Genomic DNA, 22206 nt, shown 5'->3' on the forward strand with positions numbered 1-22206 from the left:
CTTCAACTCCAGTTCGTACACTATTTTCTGTTAAATGGGCTTCTTTTTCCTGTCTTCCCCATTTCTCCACTCAGAATGCAGTACAGTCATGTAACACCTTATCTCTCGGTATGTCTTTTTTCCTAGAAGTAAAAAAGTCTTATAGGACTTCACTATAAATTATTCCCTCCCATTCTTCAACTTACCAAGAGTTTTTTTCCCTTGTCTTTAAATATCCTCTTAAAATTATTTTATAAGTTTGTTGATAAATGTCATTATTAACCTTCTCTTTTGGGTTTATCAGGCTCTTTCAGATCAAGGTATTCTTTCACTTTTGCTCTTTTTAAATATAAGCCAATACTTATTGCAGCTGTATTGCTTTCTGTGGTTACTCAGTAAATTTTTGTTGGATGAAAGTAACTTTATAAATCACATAAACTTTTAGCGTTTTGAAATGTTGGGGCTTATGATCTTGTTCAAGTGATTGACTCTGAGAATGTGAATTTCCACTGTTTCTAAATACAGTGTGAACAGTTTTCCTTGCCTTTCTCACTAGAGGCCTTTGACCAATTGGTCATGTCAATTTATAACCTTAGGAGAAGCTGATGTGTATTGGTCTTATGCATTTGGTTTATTTAATAAATGTACCTGCCTGATTACATTTTTTTTCTCTAAGGGGAGAAATATAGCATTGTGTCGGTCTAATGAAATGACATTGAATAACCAGGTAATCGTAAGGGAAGAACAATGCAGTGTGCTTTGCCAAATTCTATTCAGATAACTTCAACAATGTAACTCTTTTTTTTCCCCTCAATATTCATGTAAAGAGTACTTTAATATTATCTGGAGGAGCTAGATTTCTTTCCCGCAAAAAAATTAACTAAATGGTTTTTAGATATTTTGTTAACCTAGAGTAAACTGGTTTTCATTGTGTGAAATTAGAGTATTTATTTTTTGGTTGCCTAACTTTTCAATTCTTTTGTGCTGTAGAACCAAAAATTAGGCTCTAGGCATAATAAAGTGATCTTTTGAATTAGCAGTATCAGTATTGCATTTTTGTTGCTGAAAATTCTATCTGAAATTTTCACTAGAGAACACTACTCATTCGCAGACTGCACGTACTAGTCTGCCCTTCCAGTTTTTGGTCCTAATTCTGCCCTGCTTTGTTACTTTGAGGAAGGTACTTAACTATGCATATTTATCATTTGTAAGCTACTAGGCTTCACATTGTTCCTTAGCCACAAACTGAATTCTTATTGCCAGCCAGGTTTACATATTTTGATACTTACGATCACAAGAGATAGGGAGATTAAGAGAAAATGGATGGTTACCTGGCAGTTCTGCTAATTCAGTAGCGATTAGCCCTACTCACCATTGATAGGAAGTTAATAGTGTTGTCCTTCTGTGCAAAGAACAGTACGTAGCTCCTATCCATGTGAACAGGATAAGTTTACTTTCTGTCTTGAACACAATGTTAAGGAGTTACCACATGTTGTAAGAACTCTTGAAATACAGGTGCTCTGTAAACCCAAATTGCCTCTCTCCTTGGTACATGTGATTGATGATACAGCATTGTGCGTAAGAGCTTGGAGTGAAGCACCTGTCTGCCCCAGTTCATATCCTGGTTCCCACACTTACTAGCTGTGTGACCTTGGACAAATCACTAGATTTCTCTGTGCCTTGTTTTCTAATCTGTAAAACAAGGGTAATAATAGGACCTACTTCTTAGAATTGTTGTGAGCTTAAATGAATTAACTATGAAAGGTATTAGAACAGTACCTGGCACATGGTAAGCTATATATTAGTAGTAGTTTTTGGTGGTAGTTATTTGTATTTCTTTTGTAAATTGCCTATTCCCCATTTCTCTTTTTTCCCCTTGATTTATAAGAGCTTCTTTAGAGATATTGACGCTTTCGTGTTGGAAATATTTTTTATTTCATCATTTGCCTTTTAATCCTTTTTGTTACATTTTGTCATATTTTTGCTAGTGCCATAGAGTCAACTCTGACTCCTAGTGACGCCGTGTACAGCAGAACAGAACCCTGCCCTGTGTTTTGCGCCATCCTCACCTTCTGACACTATATCAGGCAATGCTCTGCTGCTATTCATAGGGTTTTTGTGGCCAATTTTTTCAGAAGTGGGTGGCCAGATCCTTCTTCCATATTTTGTCATATAGAAATATTAAAACTTTATTGTAAGTTTTGTTAATATTCTCCTTTGATAGCTTCTAGATTTTTATGTCGTGCTTGGGAAAGACTCATCTGCCCAATAGTTAAAAAAGTACCTCCTGTAGTTCCCAGTACCTTTAGAGCTTTACTTTTTTTAGGTTATGATCTTTAATTTTACCTTTAATTCCCTTTTGCTTATGGTGACATGTGGGTGCCAGTCTTTTTGTGCATATGGTTCAAAAGATTATTTTATTTTTACATGTGTGGCAGTTCACTTTTGTTGGCTACTTGGTAGCACAGAAATTGTATGTAATCACATCTCTGACTTGTCCCTAATAGATAACATGTTAGCAATTGGAAGAATGTTTTTTCAAAGTTGAATATGAATTTTGAGCACATATATCCATCTCTTAGGTTGAAACAGATTCTGAGAAATTCAATTTTTAAATATCAGTAACAGTAGATACTCAGATGTATGTGCTTAATAAATGCCAACATTTTGTTCATTTTTCTTCTCTATACTGTGTTTCTAGTGTAGAAACTTACCAAATTCATGTAAGTTCCTTAATCAGTTTCGCTTATTGTGTAACTATTATTACATTAGGGTGGAGCATTTAATTGACTCCTGAATGTTGTGGCAGTGACATGATGTGCCATGTCTATCTTGTGGCTTCCTGTACTTGACACCCACATGCCCACACAGCCTTAGATAACCCCAGAAGTGTAGGCTTTGTGCCAAGACAAAGGGGTTTTTGTTTTAGTGAGTACCAGAAAGCTGGAGTATGTCTTCATTTTTTATTTTTATTTTTTTTGGTGAGGAAGATCAGCCCTGAGCTAACATCCACGCTAATCCTCCTCTTTTTGCTGAGGAAGACCAGCTCTGAGCTAACATCTATTGCCAATCCTCTTCCCTTTTTTTCCCCAAAGCCCCAGTAGATAGTTGTATGTCATAGTTGCACATCCTTCTAGTTGCTGTATGTGGGACACGGCCTCAGCATGGCCAGAGAAGCAGTGCGTCGGTGCGCGCCTGGGATCCGAACCCGGGCCGCCAGTAGCGGAGTGCGCGCACTTAACCACCAAGCCACGGGGCCGGCCCTGGAATATGTCTTTTACTTGAAGATTTGGGGAGAAAAACATTTTTATTTAAAACAAACACATTAGTATTTCAGAGAAGAATGCAAAGTTAGTGTGAATTTTTAATGTTAAATTAGAAAGTTCAAAATGAGAGCCCCTTTAGGCTATGCACCCAGTCAGGCACCCCTCTCCCCACTACATACACACATCCACACAAACTCTAGGGTTCATTCTCCTTTCTTGGGCTTTGTAGGGTATGTACATAAGAAAACTTGAGGTATGCAAAGCTACTGTGCACCTGTGGTAGGCCTCCTGTCAATCTGCTATAATGCAGGGTGCAGCCAGGACACAGCAAACTCAGCTTCAGCCAACTGCTGGCCTAGACTGATTCTGATCACGAAAGAGAGCTAACATTTTTGAAGTGCCCACTCTGTAAGAGAGGCTGTGGTGAGTGCTTTACATTTAAATCATTCAATCTTCCCAGCAAATTTATGAGCTAAATATTCTTTTTCCCCACTTGACAGGTTAGAAAATTGTGGCAGAGAGATTAAGATATTTACCATAGTCATAACTGGCAGAGCTGGGATTTAAACTCAGGTCTAATGCTAATGCACTTGAATTTCTCTTGTACCATTGCCTCATTCCCAGGCAATAACTGGTCATTGTGGTTCAGAATCATTCCTTTATTTAGTTTGTTGTCAAGTAGTGTGGCATATTAGCAAGTACTGGTCATACAAATTGCTTGTACAACTTTGGACAAGTCATGTGACCTCTGGGCACTAGTAATTTACGTGGTAAATTGTAAGATTGGACTAGGTGGTCTCTAAGGTTTCTTGGGACCTTAGGGTCCTAAGAGAATCTTCTGGTCCTCTTAGAATTCTCAGTGTTCACCTCTTCACTTGGTGCCTCTTCCTCATTACCCCTTGCAGCTATTACCTTAGCTAGTGCCTTATTCATTTCTTAAATGGATTACAACCTTGCTTTTTAAGAATTTCAAATTTAAAGGGTTCATGATTAAATCACAAAGTCACTTTACAAAGAACGCAAAGAATTTGGCTGCTTAGTGAGTGCTGCCATCTTCTGTCTACCATTTTATGAGAGAAAAAGTTAAAAAGGAGAAAGGTTACATTGAAGTATTTTTGTTTTGTTTTTGGTGAAACTTTAAAAAAAACAATACCCAGTCATTTGATTTAGTGGCCCAGCAATCTAGGTTAGATTGAGATGACAATGTCAGTTAAAAAATAGCTTTCACATTTGTTTATGAAATCTCCTTTTCTCTTTTTTTTTTTTTTATAATTTTATTTATTTTTTTTTCCCCCAAAGCCCCAGTAGATAGTGTATGTCATAGCTGCACATCCTTCTAGTTGCTGTATGTGGGACGCGGCCTCGGCATGGCCGGAGAAGTGGTGTGTCGGTGCGAGGCCGGGATCCGAACCCGGGGTGGCCAGCAGCGGAGCGCGTGCACTTAACCAATAAGCCACGGGGCCGGCCCTGAAATCTCCTTTTCTCTTATCCCGTAGTCAATCACAGTGCATTTGAGATGCGAAAACTAATATGAATCTCTATCAGGGTTCTAAATAATTACATTTGAAAACAGCTTTTAAACAGTTAGTGTAAGATATGATTTGTTCTGTGATGCATCCTTGGCAGCGTTAGTATTATATCCCTTGGTACTTAGACCTCGTTATGCTCAGTTGTTTCACCTTAAATCTGTACTATTCTGAATGTACACCTGAAATTTACACAATGCTATAAGCTAATGTGACCTCAAAATAATTTTTTTAAAAAAACCATACTATTCTAACTATTGACAACAAAGTTGTCAAAGGAAAATGAAAGAGCTATATAGGATTTTTAGAGTTGTTTATTTGCTATGATGTATTCACTTGCACTAAAGAAAATGTAAAATGAAACTGACTTTAAAAACAGATGACGGGGGCCAGCCTGGTGGCATAGCAGTTCAGTGCTCGCGCTCCGCTTCGGCGGCCTGGGTTCAGATCCCGGGCGCACACCAACGCACCGCTTGTCAAGGCGTGCTGTGGCGGCGTCCCATATAAAGTGGAGGAAGATGGACACGGATGTTAGCCCAGGGCCAGTCTTCCTCAGCGAAAAGAGGAGGACTGGCGACAGATGTTAGCTCAGGGCTGATCTTCCTCACACACACTCACAAAAAAAAAACAGATGACACTGAGAGAATTTTGGCATTGATCTTGCAGATGTCTTCAAAAATAGTCGTTCCACCCTTTATAGACATTTGCTTTTAACAATGAGGGTTTTTTTGACGATGTTAAATGGCTTATTACAGCTTTTTGTTCTTTTACATTTGTAAAAATCTAGAGTGTGATTGTTATTCAAAATTGCAGTCTTCTCAAGTTCATAGAGTTGTAACTCTGGAAGAAAACTCTAAAAATCATAGTTCTTGGAGTCAAGTGTTCCTTATTGTGATCTTTGGCAAACCTTTTTTTCTCTGATCTATAAGATGAAGCTAATATCTCCCTTACAACACTGATCACATACTAGGTTCTTATGTTAGCTCTCTTGCTTTCTTCTCCCTTCTGCTTTTACTACTAAACTCTCTAGGTAGCCTCAGTGACTTATTCAGGCTCACAAAACTAATACGTGTCAGAATTAGAGGTAACTAAGTGTTCTGAACTCTTGTTTAGGACAAGAAAATAATAAAATCACCAACAGTAATATTTTTAATTTCCAAATTACTGGGTAGTGTTCCATTTCCCTTGGCTATTTTGTTAAAATGTTTTCTTTTGTTTTAATTTTAGGCCACTGAAAGGCATGATATATTTGATCCAAGACAGTCCTTTTCAGTCCAGGAATCTACAGTGGTGACAAGGACATGGGACTCCTCCTGCCAGATTCCAGATGGTTCAATACAATTGACATCCTGGCTGACAACTGTGAAAAAGAACCTTGGATTATTTTATTTTATTGTTGTGGGCCACCACAATCCCAAATCCATAGGACACATCAGGTAACCTCTCTTGTCGCTTGAGAAAAACACATCCTTTGTTCTTTCAAAATCTTACATATAAAAAGCAAGGAGCCAGAGTGTTGTAAGTAACCCCCTCCCTCTTAGTAAGTTATTGTTTTGAGAATGAACCAGTCAACTTTGGTATGGAATATAATTAAGGCAGACATGTTTTTTATTTAATTTAGTCTACCTATGACTTTAGAATCTATTTTTCTCTTTTTTTTTTTTTAATTTTCAGAGGTATTTATGGATTCCTAAAATATATTTAGATATTTAATTGTAAAACATTCTTTCAGGAAAAGAACTCTTGAATTTTCCAGATTGATATACAGAAGATAAGTTCCACTGATTTTTTTTCCCCCCTCAAGATTTGATTATGAAATTTCCAGAAATACAGAAAAGTTGAAAGAATTTTACTGTGAACAACCATATAACCATCCCTAGATTCTACCATTAACATTTTATCATACTTACTTTATAACCTGGATCTCTCCATCTATATCCATCCTTCTATCTGTCCATCAATTCATCTTTTTTTTTTTTTTTTGTGAGGAAGATCAGCCCTGAGCTAACATCTGCCAATCCTCCTCTTTTTGCTGAGGAAGACTGGCCATGGGCTAACATCCATGCCCATCTTCCTCCGCTTTATATGGGACGCTGCCACAGCATGGCTTGCCAAGCCGTGCGTCGGTGCGCGCCTGGGATCTGCACCGGCAAACCCTGGGCCGCTGCAGCAGAGCGCGGGCACTTAACTGCCTGCGCCACCGGACAGGCCTCCATCTTCATTTTTTTCAATGCATTTCGAAATAAATTGGTTTTCTTCTCACCACACACAAAAGAATTGTAATTATGTAAGGTGATGGATTATGGTAATCATTTCGCAATATATACGTGTATCAAGTCATCACACTGTACACCTTAAATTTACACATTGTTATATATCAATTATTTCTCAATAAAGCTAGAAAAAAAATAAGTTATTTACATCAAGTTCTACTCTTCAAGTTCACATTTCTCAGATGTCCTAAAATGACAGCTGTCTCCGATACATTCCTATTTGATATGCGGTATAAAAGTCCCCAGTGTTTTCTTAAACTCACTAAGATAGGAAATATATTGGCATCTTATGTATTTGATCTCCTATGGAGTCTGTATACTAGAGCGTCTGTAATATGTGTTTGGCACTGAATCACAGAAGTCGGGAGAGGTTTCAGTGCTTGATTCATAATGCCAAACAGTCATTAATTCAGATTCACAACTGTGTTTTGCATAGAATGTTGCTTTTTTTTTTTAATTATTTCCTTTCAGAATTGCAGAGTAACTAAAGAAATTTGGAATTTTAGAAATCTAGATGAAATCTATGATAGGAAAATATTTTTCTCCCGGGATGATACTCATAATATCCCTTTAGAGAAAAAGATTTCTAACATCATCTAAATATACATTTATCACTCTCCAGCCATTCCCTTCCATCTCGCTATGGCTCATTCCTTAATGTTTCTTAAAAACTTTTGAGAGTGGTATGTATATCAAAATCACCTTGTACCCTTATTATAGCTCTTATCTCATTATATTATGATTTTTTTTATTTGGACATGTCTGCCACTAAACAGTATACTCCTTGAAAGCAAGAATTTTGCTTCTATCAGTGTATACTCAACATTATTCCTGGAACATAGAAGGTACTCAGTATTGCACAGTAACTGAATATAAGAAATGTTTCAAATGGAATTAAATTTTTTTTTCTTTCTTGCCAAGGCCTCAAGTTCCCTGTAGAATTCTAAAATAACCTTTGCTAATGAGGATGTCTGATACTGTTACTGTAAAAAATGAAACTGAAACAATGAAGGATTTGGAGGCAGAAGTGAAAGATGCAACCAGAGTTGAAAATCTTATCAAATCAGAAAACTACGGGAAGATTTTGGCAGAGAAGAATGAACGTTGTATTGACAACAATATTGATTTGCAGGTAAAGAAGATTTTCTCTCTGGCTACAGATACTGAATATTCCATATATAGTTATACTCTTCATACAAAACTCACTCTAGAATTCTAAAAGGATAAGTTGACTCTTTGGGACATGCTTATCAGCTGATTTTTGAGCCCTCTGGATTAGTTTGTTGAGTCTAGCTTTTGATTTGCTTGTGGCATGTAATATAATTCTTTTTATTTGTATGTGGTCAATACGTTTTTTACTGGCTTTCTACATTTTCGTTCTGCTATGTACCTAATGATCAGTGGTTGAGAGTTCAGAATTTAACCTAAGAGCTCTTAGAAGAGAGAAGAATAGAGAGATTGAAACTGCGGAACTTCTTCTGACAAAAACAGCCCTCAGGGAAAGCCATCAATCAACCATGACTAAGAAAAGAGGTTGGTGGGGAAAAAAGTCACCTGAGACTTTTTATGACTTATATTTGATGACTTAGAACTAACCACTGAGCAGGCTTTTAATTCCAGGCGCAGATAGAAGTTGGTGAGTTGATCAACAGATGCAAGATAGGTAAAAATTATTTCAAGTAGTGCTTATAGTATTCACTTGTAAGTATTTCAGTTACCTATTGCTATATAACAAGTTATCGCAAAATAAAGAGCTAACAATTTTAAAACATTTTATTTTCTAATATGATTTGTGAGTCAGGAAATGGAACAAAGACTTGGCTGAGTGGATTTTCTGTTGTACAAGGCATCAAAAGAGGTCCCTTGCCGATATTTAAGTGGCAGATGGGCAGACCTGGAAGGTTCAAAACTGTTTCATTCACATGTCTGACACCTTGGTGGGCATGGCTAGAATGTAGGCTCAGCTGGAACTGGGAACATCCACCTATATAGTCCCTCTAGCATAGTAGGCCCAGAGTAGTCAGGCTTATTATGTGGTGACTCAGAGGTCCCAGAAAGAATGTTCCAAGAGCCAAGCAAAGCTGCAAGGTTTCTTTTGACCTGGGCTCAGAAGTCCCAGAATGTTATTTCCACTGTTATCTTTTGGTGATGCATGTCAATAAAGCCAGCCCAGATTCAAGGGAAGGGGACCCTTCCTTGAATCTTAGAGCCCGCCTCTCAGTAGGAAGGAGTTTTATTCTGCCACAAAAAGTTGTTTTAAAATACTATCTTTAACACTTCTGTTTTAGTTTAGCCCCTGTTAATAAGAATTCTATTTTTGGAGCAAATACTCTGTCATTCTTTAGAGACCTTGAGGGCTATATGCCAAAAATTATACCTTCATTTTTTTATGCTGAGTAAAGAAGACTCTTTTAAAGGTTATTGCATTCCTTCATTCAGTCAAAATTTTTATTATTATGTGCCAGAAATCTGTTAGAAAATGATAGCAACTCATACACCTGTAAGAAAGCATTTAGGCCCTACCGATTAAGTATAGTCAAGTGGTAATTATGTAAGAAATTGGGAAGAATACATATTTTTTTCTAGTCATTTTTAGTAACAGCACTCTTTAAACAAAAAATCACCATGCCTACAATCAGTACACTCAGTGGTGGCAGCGTGCCAACATCTTGATTGAATCAGAGAAAATCTGCTAAAATTCTATTGCATTCATGATTGAAGTACCGTCATGCATGGTTAGGCAAATTTCATCATTGTGCAAACATCATAGAGCATACTTACACAAACCTAGATGGTATAGCCTACTACACACCTGGGCTATATGGTGCTAATCTTATGAGACCATTGTCATATATGCATTCTGTCATTGACTGAAACATCATTTTGTGGCACATGACTGTAGTAAAAGATTTCCTTTTAGTCTCTTTTCTACACCTAATGTTTACTCTTCAGGTCATGCTTATCAGTAAGCGATTAATTTGGATTATTGCATTCCCTCCCATGTTTGTTGTGTTGCCCTTGGCAGTAAGCACAAAAACGTTCTGATGACCACTACCGAATCATGGCCCAGTTCATACTACAGGAAAATTTCATGCACTCCCCACACACTTTTGTTGTTAGTGCCGTCGACTCGATTCTGACTCCTAGTGACCTGTGTACAGCAGAGCGGAACCCTGCCTTGGTTTTTTTGCTCCATCCTCTCAGCTTCTGGAACTGTATCAGACAACGCTCTGCTGCTATTCATAGGGTTTTCATGACCAATTTTTTTAGAAGTGGGTGCCCATGTTCTTCCTAGTCTGTCTTAGTCTGGCAGCTCCACTGAAACTTGTCCACCATGGGTGATTCTGCTGGTATTTGAAATGCCGGTGGCATAGCTTTCAGCATCACAGCAGTATGCAGCCAGCACGGTATAACAACCAACAGATGGGTGGTTGACTGGTCCCTTGACTGGGAACTCTTAACCACTAGACTGCCAGGGCAGCTCTCGAAACACTTATTGAAAACCTACTATACCAAGGAAATACTGTAGTAAGCAAAAATGGGCATTGTCTCTGACATGTTCTGTATAGCGTGGTGATTGTAAAGACTGGGAGGAGGAACAAAGAGAATATGAGAATTCATTTTCTGTTAATTCATTGAATGCTATATTCATTGTTTATTCATATGTTTATTAAGAATTTACTATATGTGGGAATACTTACCCTGCTTGGAGCTTTTTGAGGTCCAAGACGCCTCTATGCAAGGTATCTGGCAAGGGGCTTACAGTCAAAATAACTTATACAGAAGAGATTTAAGTGATGGAAATTAGGAATGGAAGTAGATAAAATTAGAAAATTTTTTTCCTATGTTTTCACCTAATATAATGTAAAGTAAAATCAACTCTTTTAAGCATGAACAGGGAATAGAGTGTCTTCTTAAAAAGAATCTGGTTAATATAAAGTTGCCTTTTAACTTAATATGAAGTTACCTATTATGAAATGCCTTTTTTCTAAGATACTACTGGACATTTCGTCTTCCTTTGGTACCTCTAAGATATTGCCTAAAGGTTTAATTTTAAACAGCAACTATTATTTTTACTCAAATTTAGATGTATGTGCCAATTAATGTAGGTTTCCTATTAAGAATTTTGAGTAAACCAATATATTCTCTATTTTCTGTTATTCTTCAGCTACCATGAATATAAGTTATGTCTGTTGCATCAGCGTGGTAGTATTTAAAGTACTTAGGAAAATAGAAGTGTTTTCCTAAAGAAGCATACATTTCATCCATTTCCAAGTCTTACTTTCCTGACCATCCCCTTATTATTTTATTTAGGAAAACTCATTTTTAAATGAAAGGATGTCATAGCTTCTTTAATACTGTGAAGAAATCTTAGGATTTTCTACTATCTGTTAAGGATATCATTTACATAAAAAATAATTTCATCAAACTAGAGAGAAGCCCACAGAGTTGGATGGTTCCAAGCAAAGATTATCTCGAGTTCCTTGACCATTTTTATTATAAATAATTCTGCTTGTGTGACTCTCTACCCTTTAAAAATATTTCTTGTGTTTTTGTATTCAAACTTTTGTTTTGGACTATAATCTTTCATAGAAATTTTAGAATTTCTTTCTTAAGAATTTCTTAAGAATACTTGAGAGCTAATTCAAGTAATCTGCATGTATTAATGTTAAGATGCTAACTTTCCCACATAATTGTTATAGGGTTGTTCTGAATTATTGATTATGGTCCCAAATAATTGTGCAAAGGGTTTTAACTTTTCTACTGCCACATACTATTCCTACTGTGAATCTTGAGTTATATGTTGGACTTTCTATGATTATTAAGTATTTGGAAGATTGGTGTGGTGAGGTATCAGATTTCTAAATCCTGAAAAATTTTAATTTGTTAGACTACTGCTAATCTTTAAGGTGGGGTAAATGGGATGGTTGTTTGCTTTGGTTTCCTTTGTATAACTTATTTATATGGCCTCCGTTGTTTGATATTTTTCAGGAATAGATTTTTTAGGTTAAATTGAGGTAAAGTACTTGTGTTGATTTTTGCCATCGTTTATTTGAAATGTAAAATTAAGAATCTTGTACTCTACTTACTTACTAACACTTTGAACTCAACTTTCCCATTCTTTTACAGTTGTGTCTTTGTACTTGACAAATGCTTTGTTTAGGGGTGTTCATCTGTATAAATGTGTATATAAATACAATCCAAAACTTATTTTGGATCAGTTCAAACAATGATCCCTCTCCCCACAAACTATTTATTGAACAGTAGGATGGCCAATCTATATTGTGTTGGTAACCCTTGTTGTGGGGGAAATAAGAGAACTGATTTTTGTTAACAACTAGGCCTTATGTGCCAGAGTGCATAAACAGCTGCTGATATATATGAGTGAATTTTCCATACACAGAAATCAGTTGAAGTAGGTATTTAGTATATCCTCAGTTTCTGTAGCAAGCCCTTTGATAGTCAAGATGAGGCTTTTACATCTTGTATCCCTCAAGTTAGTTTCACCGCATTTCTTTTAAAAGAGGAGTATAGGGAAAGTAAGGGACAAGAATGCAATGGCAATCCAGTAAGATTATCAGAAAAACTCAGGGTACAGGCCAACTTCTCCAACAGTGAGGTTAATGGGCATGAAATTCCTTAATGGATAAAACATGCAAAGGAGTTTCTGTTCAAAGCATTGAATAAAAGTCTGTCTATGTAAAATCATACAAATCTTAACCATTTTCCTATTTGACTAACAAACATAAAAAGTTGTGTGTAAAATAAAATTTATTTCTTGACAGAAGCTCCCAAAAATTTCAGTGCATTAGTTTTTGTTTCTTTTTGTTAAGCTGCCTATCTGTATATTGTACTTTTATTGTCTTTTATTAATATTTAATAGAGTTCAACTTTTAAAACTTAAAATTCACTACCCATAGTACACTTGTTTTTTAAATTACTTCTAGAATTTGGGACTCTTTCTCTTGAACCTGGGTCATATGCACATATGATAGCTGGCACTTATAATAAACACATTTGCTTTTCACAGTGCTTTATTATGACATATATAAAGATGTTCACCACATCTTGTAGATGTAGAAATGCTTTAACATAATATTGTTACTTTTTCCAATAATTTTCATGTATATCACCAGTAGGATGGTGAGATCTTTTATCTTCATTTAATATAAGGGGTAACTGTAAACCAGAGTCTGTGACTTTCTCCAAGGACTTTTCCTTAGTATTAAGACTCAGGCCTTTGGATATTTAATTCTGTGCTCTTTTGCCCAAAGCGTTAAATGGTATAAACAGATTAGTGATTGGCTTTGGTTTGTCAGTTTACTGATTGTGTTTACGTAGTTCACTCTCCCAACTCAGAAAATTTTGTTGTTTTCTGTTATTCCAGTGGAAGTTATCAACCTGGCTTCTGTTGTTTTTACTGTTCCTGACCTTTAGCTAGACATTTAACACTTTAATGCATTATCTTCTCTTCATAATTACCATTAGTCTTTACTATTGCCTTGAAAAGTAGTGAGAATTAGTAAGCTCTTCAAGGTATATTAAGAACCTTAGTTGAAAGATGTCAACCATTATAATTTATTTTGTTCATAATAATTACAAATGAAAAAGAATCCTCTTTTTGAAATAAGTTAGATTTCCTCTTAATTGATATTAATTGGTGATTATATTTATGTTAACACAGTATAATTCATAAAGATTATTCTGTGTTTTCTTAGCAATACATAAATCTCATTTCATGATTTCAGTACTTTCATTTTTATTTCCTTTGTTTTCTTTTATAATAAAGAAACTTTAAACAGATCTGAACTGTTCTTAGGAGTACAAAGATAGGCAAAGAAAGTTACTGAAAGTGTTAGACCAAAAGAGACGTTAGGATAAGCAAAAAAAATTAGGAAACAGACGTATGTACCATCCCTTTATATTAAGTTGACTACATAGATTTTGGTTTTTGTTTCTTTTGTTGTTAGTTGTAAAGCTCTGTGATTTGGGGTAGCAGTTAAGATATAGGTAATGTTTTGAGTATCCTTTCAGATTCATATTCCAAAATAAATTTTAAATCTGTTTAAAGTTCCTTTATTGTAAACAAAAGACCAAAGTACTGAAATCATCAACCATGTTTGTTTTTCTTTTCACTCAGAGTTGATCTACATGGCAGTAAATTAAAAAACAGTCTACATTCATTGTAATATTACTTAACCATTTATTATTGAACCTCAGTTTTTCTCCAAGCTGGTAGCTCATAGCTCTGACAATGTATTAATATCAGTTTCAGGGCCGGCCCCGTGGCTTAGCGGTTAAGTGTGCGCGCTCTGCTACTGGCGGCCCGGGTTCGGATCCCGGGCATGCACTGACGCACTGCTTCTCCGGCCATGCTGAGGCCTCATCCCACATACAGCAACTAGAAGGATGTGCAGCTATGACACACAACTATCTACTGGGGCTTTGGGGGAAAAATAAATAAATAAATAAAGTTATAAAAAAGAAAAAGAACAAAACTGGAGTTCTCACACTTCCTGATTTCAAAACTTACTACAAAGCTACAGTAATCAAAACAGGGTGGTACTGGCATAAAGATGGACATATAGACCAATGGAATAGAATAGAGAGCCCAGAAGTAAGCCCTTGCATATATGGTCAAATGATTTTTGACAAGGGAGCCCAGACCATGGAAAAAGGACAGCCTTTTCAACAAATGGTGCTGGGAAAACTGGATATCCTCATGCAGAAGAATGAAGTTGGACCCCTACTAACACCATACAGTAGTCGTCCCCCTCCACCATCCGCGGTTTCAATTTCCATGGTTTCAGTTACCCGCAGTCAATTATGGTCCAGAAGCAAATGATCCTGCTTCTGACATACCATCAGAAGGTCAATAGTAGCCTAACACTATGACCCAGTGCTTGTGTCTTTCACCTCACTTCATCTCATCACAGAGACGTTTCATCATGTAATATTATCACAAGAAGAAGGAGGGTGACTACAGTATAGTAAGATATTTTGAAAGAGAGAAAGACCACATTCACGTAATTTTTATTACGGTAAATTGTTATAATTGTTCTATTTATTATTAGCTATTGTTGTTAATCTCTTGCTATGCCTAATTTATAAATTAAACTTTATCATAAGTATGCGTGTATAGGAAAAAACTATATATATAAGATTGAATACTATCTGGTTTCAGGCGTCCACTGGGGGTCTTGGAACATATCCCCTGTGGATAAAGGGAAACTATTGTATACAGAAATTCACACAAAATGGATTAAAGACCTAAACATAAGAGATAAAACTCTTAGAAGAAAACATAGAGGAAAAGCTTCATGACATTGGATTTGGAAATGATTTCTTAGATATGATGCCAAAGGGCCTTTCTCTGTCCCCAGCCCCACCTCCAAGACACCTCCAGCGCCCAGGGATGCTTGCTGTAAACTGCACACCCAAAAGGGAAGGGGCCGCAGAGCTGGAGCTGCCAGACCAGTTTAAAGTCGACAACTTTAAGGAGGGCAAAGGGTGAAGACTGCAAAAGCACAAAACAGGCTGAGAAAGGTGTGAGGTGAGACTCCCAAGATTCTGCATCTCAACAAGCTCCCGGCTGATGCCATTGTTGCTGGTTGACAGGCTGTGGGCAGTACTTTGAACAATTGAGGATGTAAGATGCCTAAGAGAAAAGCAACAGCACTGATGAAGGAAAACAACCATTAAGCTGTGGAAGCTACCTGAATCAAATGATTAGTGAAGCTGGACTCACTGCCCCTTGAGCGTCTTCCAAGACCACAGGCCCCCTGTGACATGCATAGCAGAAACACACAGCCAGAGCAGTGACACACTAATCCTGGCCCCGCAGACAATGGGAATGGGAGGAAAGCCACTGGGCCAGTTCACTTTTACCAGAGAGAGAATGTGGCATTTCTAAGAAAAGAATCAGTGCCGAGGTCTGAGGCAAGACTATTTAGTCCCTGAGAACTGACAGTGTTTCATTTGGGCTTGGGGTGGGTGGGTTTCCATTTGAAAACCACGGACATCTGTGGAGGTTATCATCACAACCACCACCCTTCATGAACTTGGGGAAGAAATGCCCCAGAGGAGAGATGCCCTGTTAATTCCAGCTGATGACATTTCTTCCAGAAACCATCCTGAGTTGGCAAGAGAAGCTCAAGGTAGTGACCAACTGTTTTGGAGTTAGAGTCATAGAACTCAGAGTCACAGCTAAAAGGTTTCCAAAGTTGATCTTTCCATTTTCCAGAGACTTATACCCATGGAAATGAATTGCCAAGGTCGCCTGGGGAGCCAGTGGCACAGCCAGGACTCAACTCTAGCCATCTTACCTCCATATGCTTTTTCTGGAGCACCGTGCTGCCTCAATCATGACCTTCCCCAACTTCTTTTGGGCCCAACTACCATAAAAGCAGCATCTGTATTTCCGTGCCTTTTACAATGAACTCAAATTCTTTTTGCTGAATCTTGTAGATGCTACAACATTTGCTGAAATGAGGACTCCTAGGAGCAACCCTGTCCAGAGCTGGAACTTGCTTCCTAAATTGTGACACGTGGATGATGAGAGTGAGATAAGACAGCCAGCTTGATCTCAAGATGGGTGGATTTTGAAAGGGTAAAATAAAATGCTAAACACACACACACACACACACAAATAAACCACCAGTTGGCTCAGGAAGATGTTCATTGTCTCTGTCAAGCTGTTGAGGGGAGACTAGGGACAGATGAATCTTGATTCTTGCCACAAGAAGCTTTTCTTAGCTGAAAGCTACCCGGGAGGCTTATTCCAGGATGGGCTGATCGAGGTTTAAGCAGTATTGGCCGTGAGTTTTCCAGAAATGTTGAAAGTGATTTGAAGACCGTCTTGCACTAAATCGCTCTGCTTTCACTGCTGAGAGGCTCTACTGTTCAATGAGAGGTGATAGCACAAATGACTCCACCCTGAACAGGATAATGATCACTCAGAGTGAGATTGATCTTGTGCAAATAAGACAGATGTTCAGTCAGATGTATCAGAAGACCGTGGGCACAGTAATTGCAAGTGACGTGAGTGGAGATTACCGAAGGCTTCTTCTGGCCATTGTGGGCCAGTAGCAGGGATTTTTTAAATGAATGAAGCTATTCAAAGCTTATCCTTCAAAGCAATGATTGACCTGCATGCAGCAATATCAGTCATCATCTAATCAAACCTTTTTACTAAGGACTATGTCAAGGGGATGTGCTTGGTTTGCACGTATGGTTATTGCCTTAATTCCAGTGTTACTTTTTCTCTATATACAATCAATGTAAAGCCATATCACAATGATGTAGTAATAATGTAATGTTTATAAAGCATAATTCTTACTGCTCTTACTCTAGTCAGGATACCAAATTGAATAACCCAACAATCTCTCAGAAAAGGTGGGGGGAGAAAACTTTATGACATTGAATTTGGCAGTGGTTTCTTGCATATGACACCAAAGGCACAGGTAACAAAAGAAAAAGTAGACAAATTGGACTTCAAGAAAATTAAAAAATTTTGTGCATCAGAATTATCAGGGGCTGGCCCCATGGCCGAGTGGTTAAAGTTCCGCACACTCTGCTTCAGTGGCCCGGGTTCACAGGTTGGAATCTCGGACACGGACCTACTCCACTCACTAGCCATGCTGTGGAGGTGTCCCACATACAAAATAGAGGAAGATTGGCACAGATGTTAGCTCAGGGCTAATATACGTCACCAAAATAAAAAAGACACTATCAACAGTGAAAACCTGGGCCGGCCCCGTGGCTTAGTGGTTAAGTGCGCACGCTCCGCTGCTGGCGGCCCGGGTTCAGATCCTGTGCACGCACCAACGTACCGCTTCTCCGGCCATGCTGAGGCCGCGTCCCACATATGGAAACTAGAAGGATGTGCAACTATGACATACAACTATCTACTGGGGCTTTGGGGGGAAAATAAATAAATAAATAAATAAAATTATAAAAAAAAAAAACAGTGAAAACCCATTGAATGGGAGAAAATATTTGCAAATCACATATCTGATAAGAGATTAATAACCAAAATATATAGAGAACTCCTAAAACACAACAAAAAAAAACAAACTGCTTCAAAAATGGGCAAAGGACTTGAATAGACATTTCTCCCAAGAAGATATAGTAATGGCCAATAAGTTCATGAAAAGATACTCAACATTCATGAAAAGATACTCAACATCTCTAATCATTAGGGAAAAGCAAATCAAAACAATGAGATACCACCTCACACCCATTAGGATGGTGCCTGTCAAAAAACAGAAAACAAGTGTTGGCAAGGATATGGAGAAATTGGAACCCTCATACACTGTTGGTGGGAATTTAAAGTGGTACAACCACTGTGGAAAGCATTATGGCAGTTCCTCAAAAAATTAGAAATAGAATTATCATATGATCTAGCAATTCTACTTCTGGGTATATACCCAAAAGAATTCAAAGCAGGATTTCAAAGAGATATTTGTACACCCCTGTTCATAGCAGCATTATTCACAATAGCCAAAAGTTGGAAACAACCCAAATGTCCATCAACAGATGAATGGATTAAAAAAATGTGTTATGTACAGACAACAGAATATTATTATTCAGTCTTAGAAAGGAAGGAAATTCTGATACATGCTAGAACAGGATAAACCTTGAGGACACTGAGCTAAGTGAAATAAGCCAGTCACAAAAAGACAAATACTATATGATTCCACTTATTTGAGGTGCTTAAAGTAGTCAAAATCATAGAGACAGAAGTAGGCTAGTGGTTGCCAGGGATTTGAGGGGGAAGGGAAATTATGTTTAATGGGTACAGAGTTGCAGTTTTACAAGACGAAAAGACTTATGGATAGTGGTGATGGTTGTGCAACGTTATGAATATATGTAGTACTACTGAACTGTATGCTTAAAAATGGTTAAGATGGTAAATTTTATGTTATTTTTCCACAATAAAAAAATTGGGAAAAAGTGGAAGGTGTGCTTTAAATGATAAAATCCATTTTTAAAATAATTTTACTGCTGTTTAAAGCCAAATATGGCTGCCAAATTGATACCAAAAATATAAAACAAAGGCTATTTAATAAACAGAGCTTGTTTTCTCTGTTTTGGGGTTGTGTGTGCATGTGTGTATGGCAGATTTTCTAATGTGTATTAATTTCACTTTGCTATTTGAAATAAAATAATAAGTGATGTTTATTGAATAATGCCTGTTTGGCGTTTATAGTTTACTTACGTAGTAGTCTGTTAGTTTTCTATTGCTGCATAGCATATTATCAGAAACTTAGAGGCTTAAAACAACACCCACTTATCAACTCACAATTCTGTAGATTAGCAGTTAGGATTGGCTTGGCTGAGTTCTGTTTCGGGTTTCTCAAGGCTGAAATCAGAGATGTTGGCCAGGCAGGGCCTTTATCTGAAGACTCGGGGAAAGAATTTGCTTCCAGCCTCATTCCACTTGTTGGCAGAACTCAGTTCCTTGCATCTGCGGGTCTGAGGTCCATGTTTCCTGGCTGACTGTTGGCCAGTGGCCACTCTGTTCCTAGAGGCTGCCTGCAATCCTTCTCACGCTGCTCCTCCGTCTTCAGAGCCAGCAGTGGTGTGTCAGGTCCTTCTTACCCTTTTAGTCTGACTTGCACCCTTGCTCCCAACCAAAGAACACTCTCAGCTTTTAAAGGGCTCGCTTGATTAGATCAGACCCAGCTGAATTATCTCTGTATCTTAAGATCAACTGACTTGGGACTTCACTTACATCTGCAAAATCTCTTCATAACCTTGCTTAAATTAGTGTTTGATTAAACAACCAGGGAATGGGAATGTTGGGAGGCCAGCTTTAGAAGTCTGTCTACCACAAGTAGTATTTGATCCATAGCAAGAAGGTTTTTTTATTGGTATGATGTAAAGTGTGCTGGACTAAGATTCTGAAGGTCTTGTGTTCTGTTTGACTGTTTAGTAACTAATCCTGGACTTCAAGGTTCTTGAGACCAGAAACTGTTGTCTTATTCATCTTTATAGTCCCCAGTGCCTGGCACAGTGTCTGGTGTATAGCAGGAACTCAGAACATATTAACTAAATAAAGTTACATTGAGATAATTTTACCTCTCTGGGTCTTTTTTTTATCTTTCTTCGTCTTCATAAAAGGCTCCTTATGAATTAAAACTGAGATGATTAAGGCATGTGTAAGTCTATGAAACTTCTAAACCATTACTATAGGGAAAGTGTACAGCATCCCAATTTTATAGATTTTTTTTTTAAGTTAAATCTCATGACTAGTAAGCAGAAGTAGAACTTTGGTCTTCTGACATGCCAGGTTCCTAACCTTTAATAACCTATTTATATAGTACTTTAGTTTTTACAAAGCCCCTTTTTTAATCTGCCCTTTCGTTGAACTCTTTCAAGAACCCTGAGAATTAGTACAAATAGTGTGAACTTCTATACAGATAAGCGTGTACTGAAATAACTTGACCAGGGCCACCTACTAATAAGAAGCAAAGCCAGAAATTTAAATTCAACCCTTCTGCATGTGAATACAGCTTTTACTTGCCAGTCAATCATCTCTTTTAAGTTTTTTTAATAGAAAGTTTTGTACCCTTAATACTTAGAATTGTAAGGGATTAGAACAGAGGACAGGAGTAAGTCGCAAATTCTTTTTCCTTCTGCTGCTTTAGAACTCATTTATTCATGTGCATTTCGCTAGTATTCATCTATCGATTTTCCCCCAATTTTTCTTCCTGTAAGCCCTTACTCTATGTAGCATAATTTATTTTAATTCTATTTTTAGATGTGAATTACAATCAGAAATCTTCTTGAACAAATTAGAGAGAGTAAATAGAAATAGAAGACACTACCAACATGCAGAAGCTCTCTTAGGCAGCACTGCCATGTGTGTATATGTGCACATACATGCCATTTTCTTCTCTATAAGAAACGGAAACTCATTTTTCTTTATTTTTTCTATTTTCCTTTTGTTGTTGTTACTGCTATTTTGTAGTATGGGTAATTCAGAGTCAAAATGCCGAGAATACAGTGCTTCTTATCTCAAGAACTTTGGGCTCAAAATGGGGGACTGGTACTGCAGAATTATCATTTCTGTTGGTTCTTCAAGGAAGGCTTTTTTGGATTTTAGAATGAAATGATGGCTTTTTTTCATATGTGAAGCGTACTAACCTAGGTATTAAGGACTTTTTACCTATTTTATGTTTGGTACCAAACTGCCTTCCTGGTTTTAATGAGTGTAAATGATAGATACCTGGTCTTTGTACTGTTTGGGGTTGGGGTTACAGAGGTAGATTGGAAGGAGGTAGGAGGAAGGAAAACATGTTTAAAACCTGGCTCCGGTTCGTAAGCACTTCAGCTTCTTTTCCAAACCAAAGCTTGGTATCATAAACTAGAACTAGTTGCCCAAATGGGTTCCCCAATCGCCTCATTGATGATCTGGCAGTCATACTGAATATGTGTATTGGGACTCTGCCTTCTTTTCTTCATTTCTGCTTCATTGCCTTACCCTAGACCAGGCAAATAGGATTCCGTCACTAATAAACTGGTGGTGTATTTCATACAGTGCTGAAAAGGCTCAGTAGATAGGTGGTTGTACTCGGACTCAATGTGCATTTGAAACGTTCTCCTTAGTAACTTTGGAACTGAGCACAGCTTAAAATTCCTCAGGTTTTTTGTGGGGTTTTTTTTTTCCGTTACCCTTGGCTAAAGTGTAATATATTATAAAATACTGAAGAAGTATGTTTTATTTTGCTACTATCTAAGAAGTTAACTTATAAATTCCATTTAGCTCAGTTAACACAAAAATTGTTGCCATTCGCTCACTTAAAAGAAATGCCAGTCCACAGAAGGATTTTAGGGAATCTTCTGCAAGTGTGCTTCTGGGAGGAATCAATACTTTTTTACTTGAAACCAACTTTGATTTCCTCATTTTCCGTTTTTGTGCAGTTAGTTTCTCTGTGGTTTAGGATTATGAATTAAGAAGCAAACGTTCTCTTCAGCATGAAATTTAATACAAATCTTTCTTGTGTATTCAGCGGCCATTGCAGCCATTTGGACAGACAGGAAAGAGGTCTAAGGTATAGTAAATATTTTGTGCTGGCATGCCAAGGGCCTCCTTCATGCTTGATGAATCCTTGTTTTCATATGGCGCTGCATTCAGTTTAGTTTTGTCACATTTTG

The 22206-nt window shown here is 37.4% G+C and overlaps 1 protein-coding gene across 10 annotated transcripts in view; it reads left to right on the forward strand.

The window, feature by feature from the left end:
- Positions 1-22206, forward strand: part of R3HDM1 (R3H domain containing 1) — a 181945-nt gene that overhangs the window by 61944 nt on the left and 97795 nt on the right. For all 10 annotated transcript variants that reach the window (XM_058548881.1, XM_058548883.1, XM_058548872.1 and 7 more), the window contains exons 2-3: positions 5999-6207; positions 7966-8176. In XM_058548881.1, coding sequence (XP_058404864.1) covers positions 8006-8176 — 171 coding nt within the window. In that variant the 5' untranslated portion in view covers positions 5999-6207; positions 7966-8005. The remainder of the gene's footprint in view (positions 1-5998; positions 6208-7965; positions 8177-22206) is intronic.

This window comes from Diceros bicornis, chromosome 10, assembly GCF_020826845.1.
Source record: "Diceros bicornis minor isolate mBicDic1 chromosome 10, mDicBic1.mat.cur, whole genome shotgun sequence".
Taxonomy (NCBI): domain Eukaryota; kingdom Metazoa; phylum Chordata; class Mammalia; order Perissodactyla; family Rhinocerotidae; genus Diceros; species Diceros bicornis.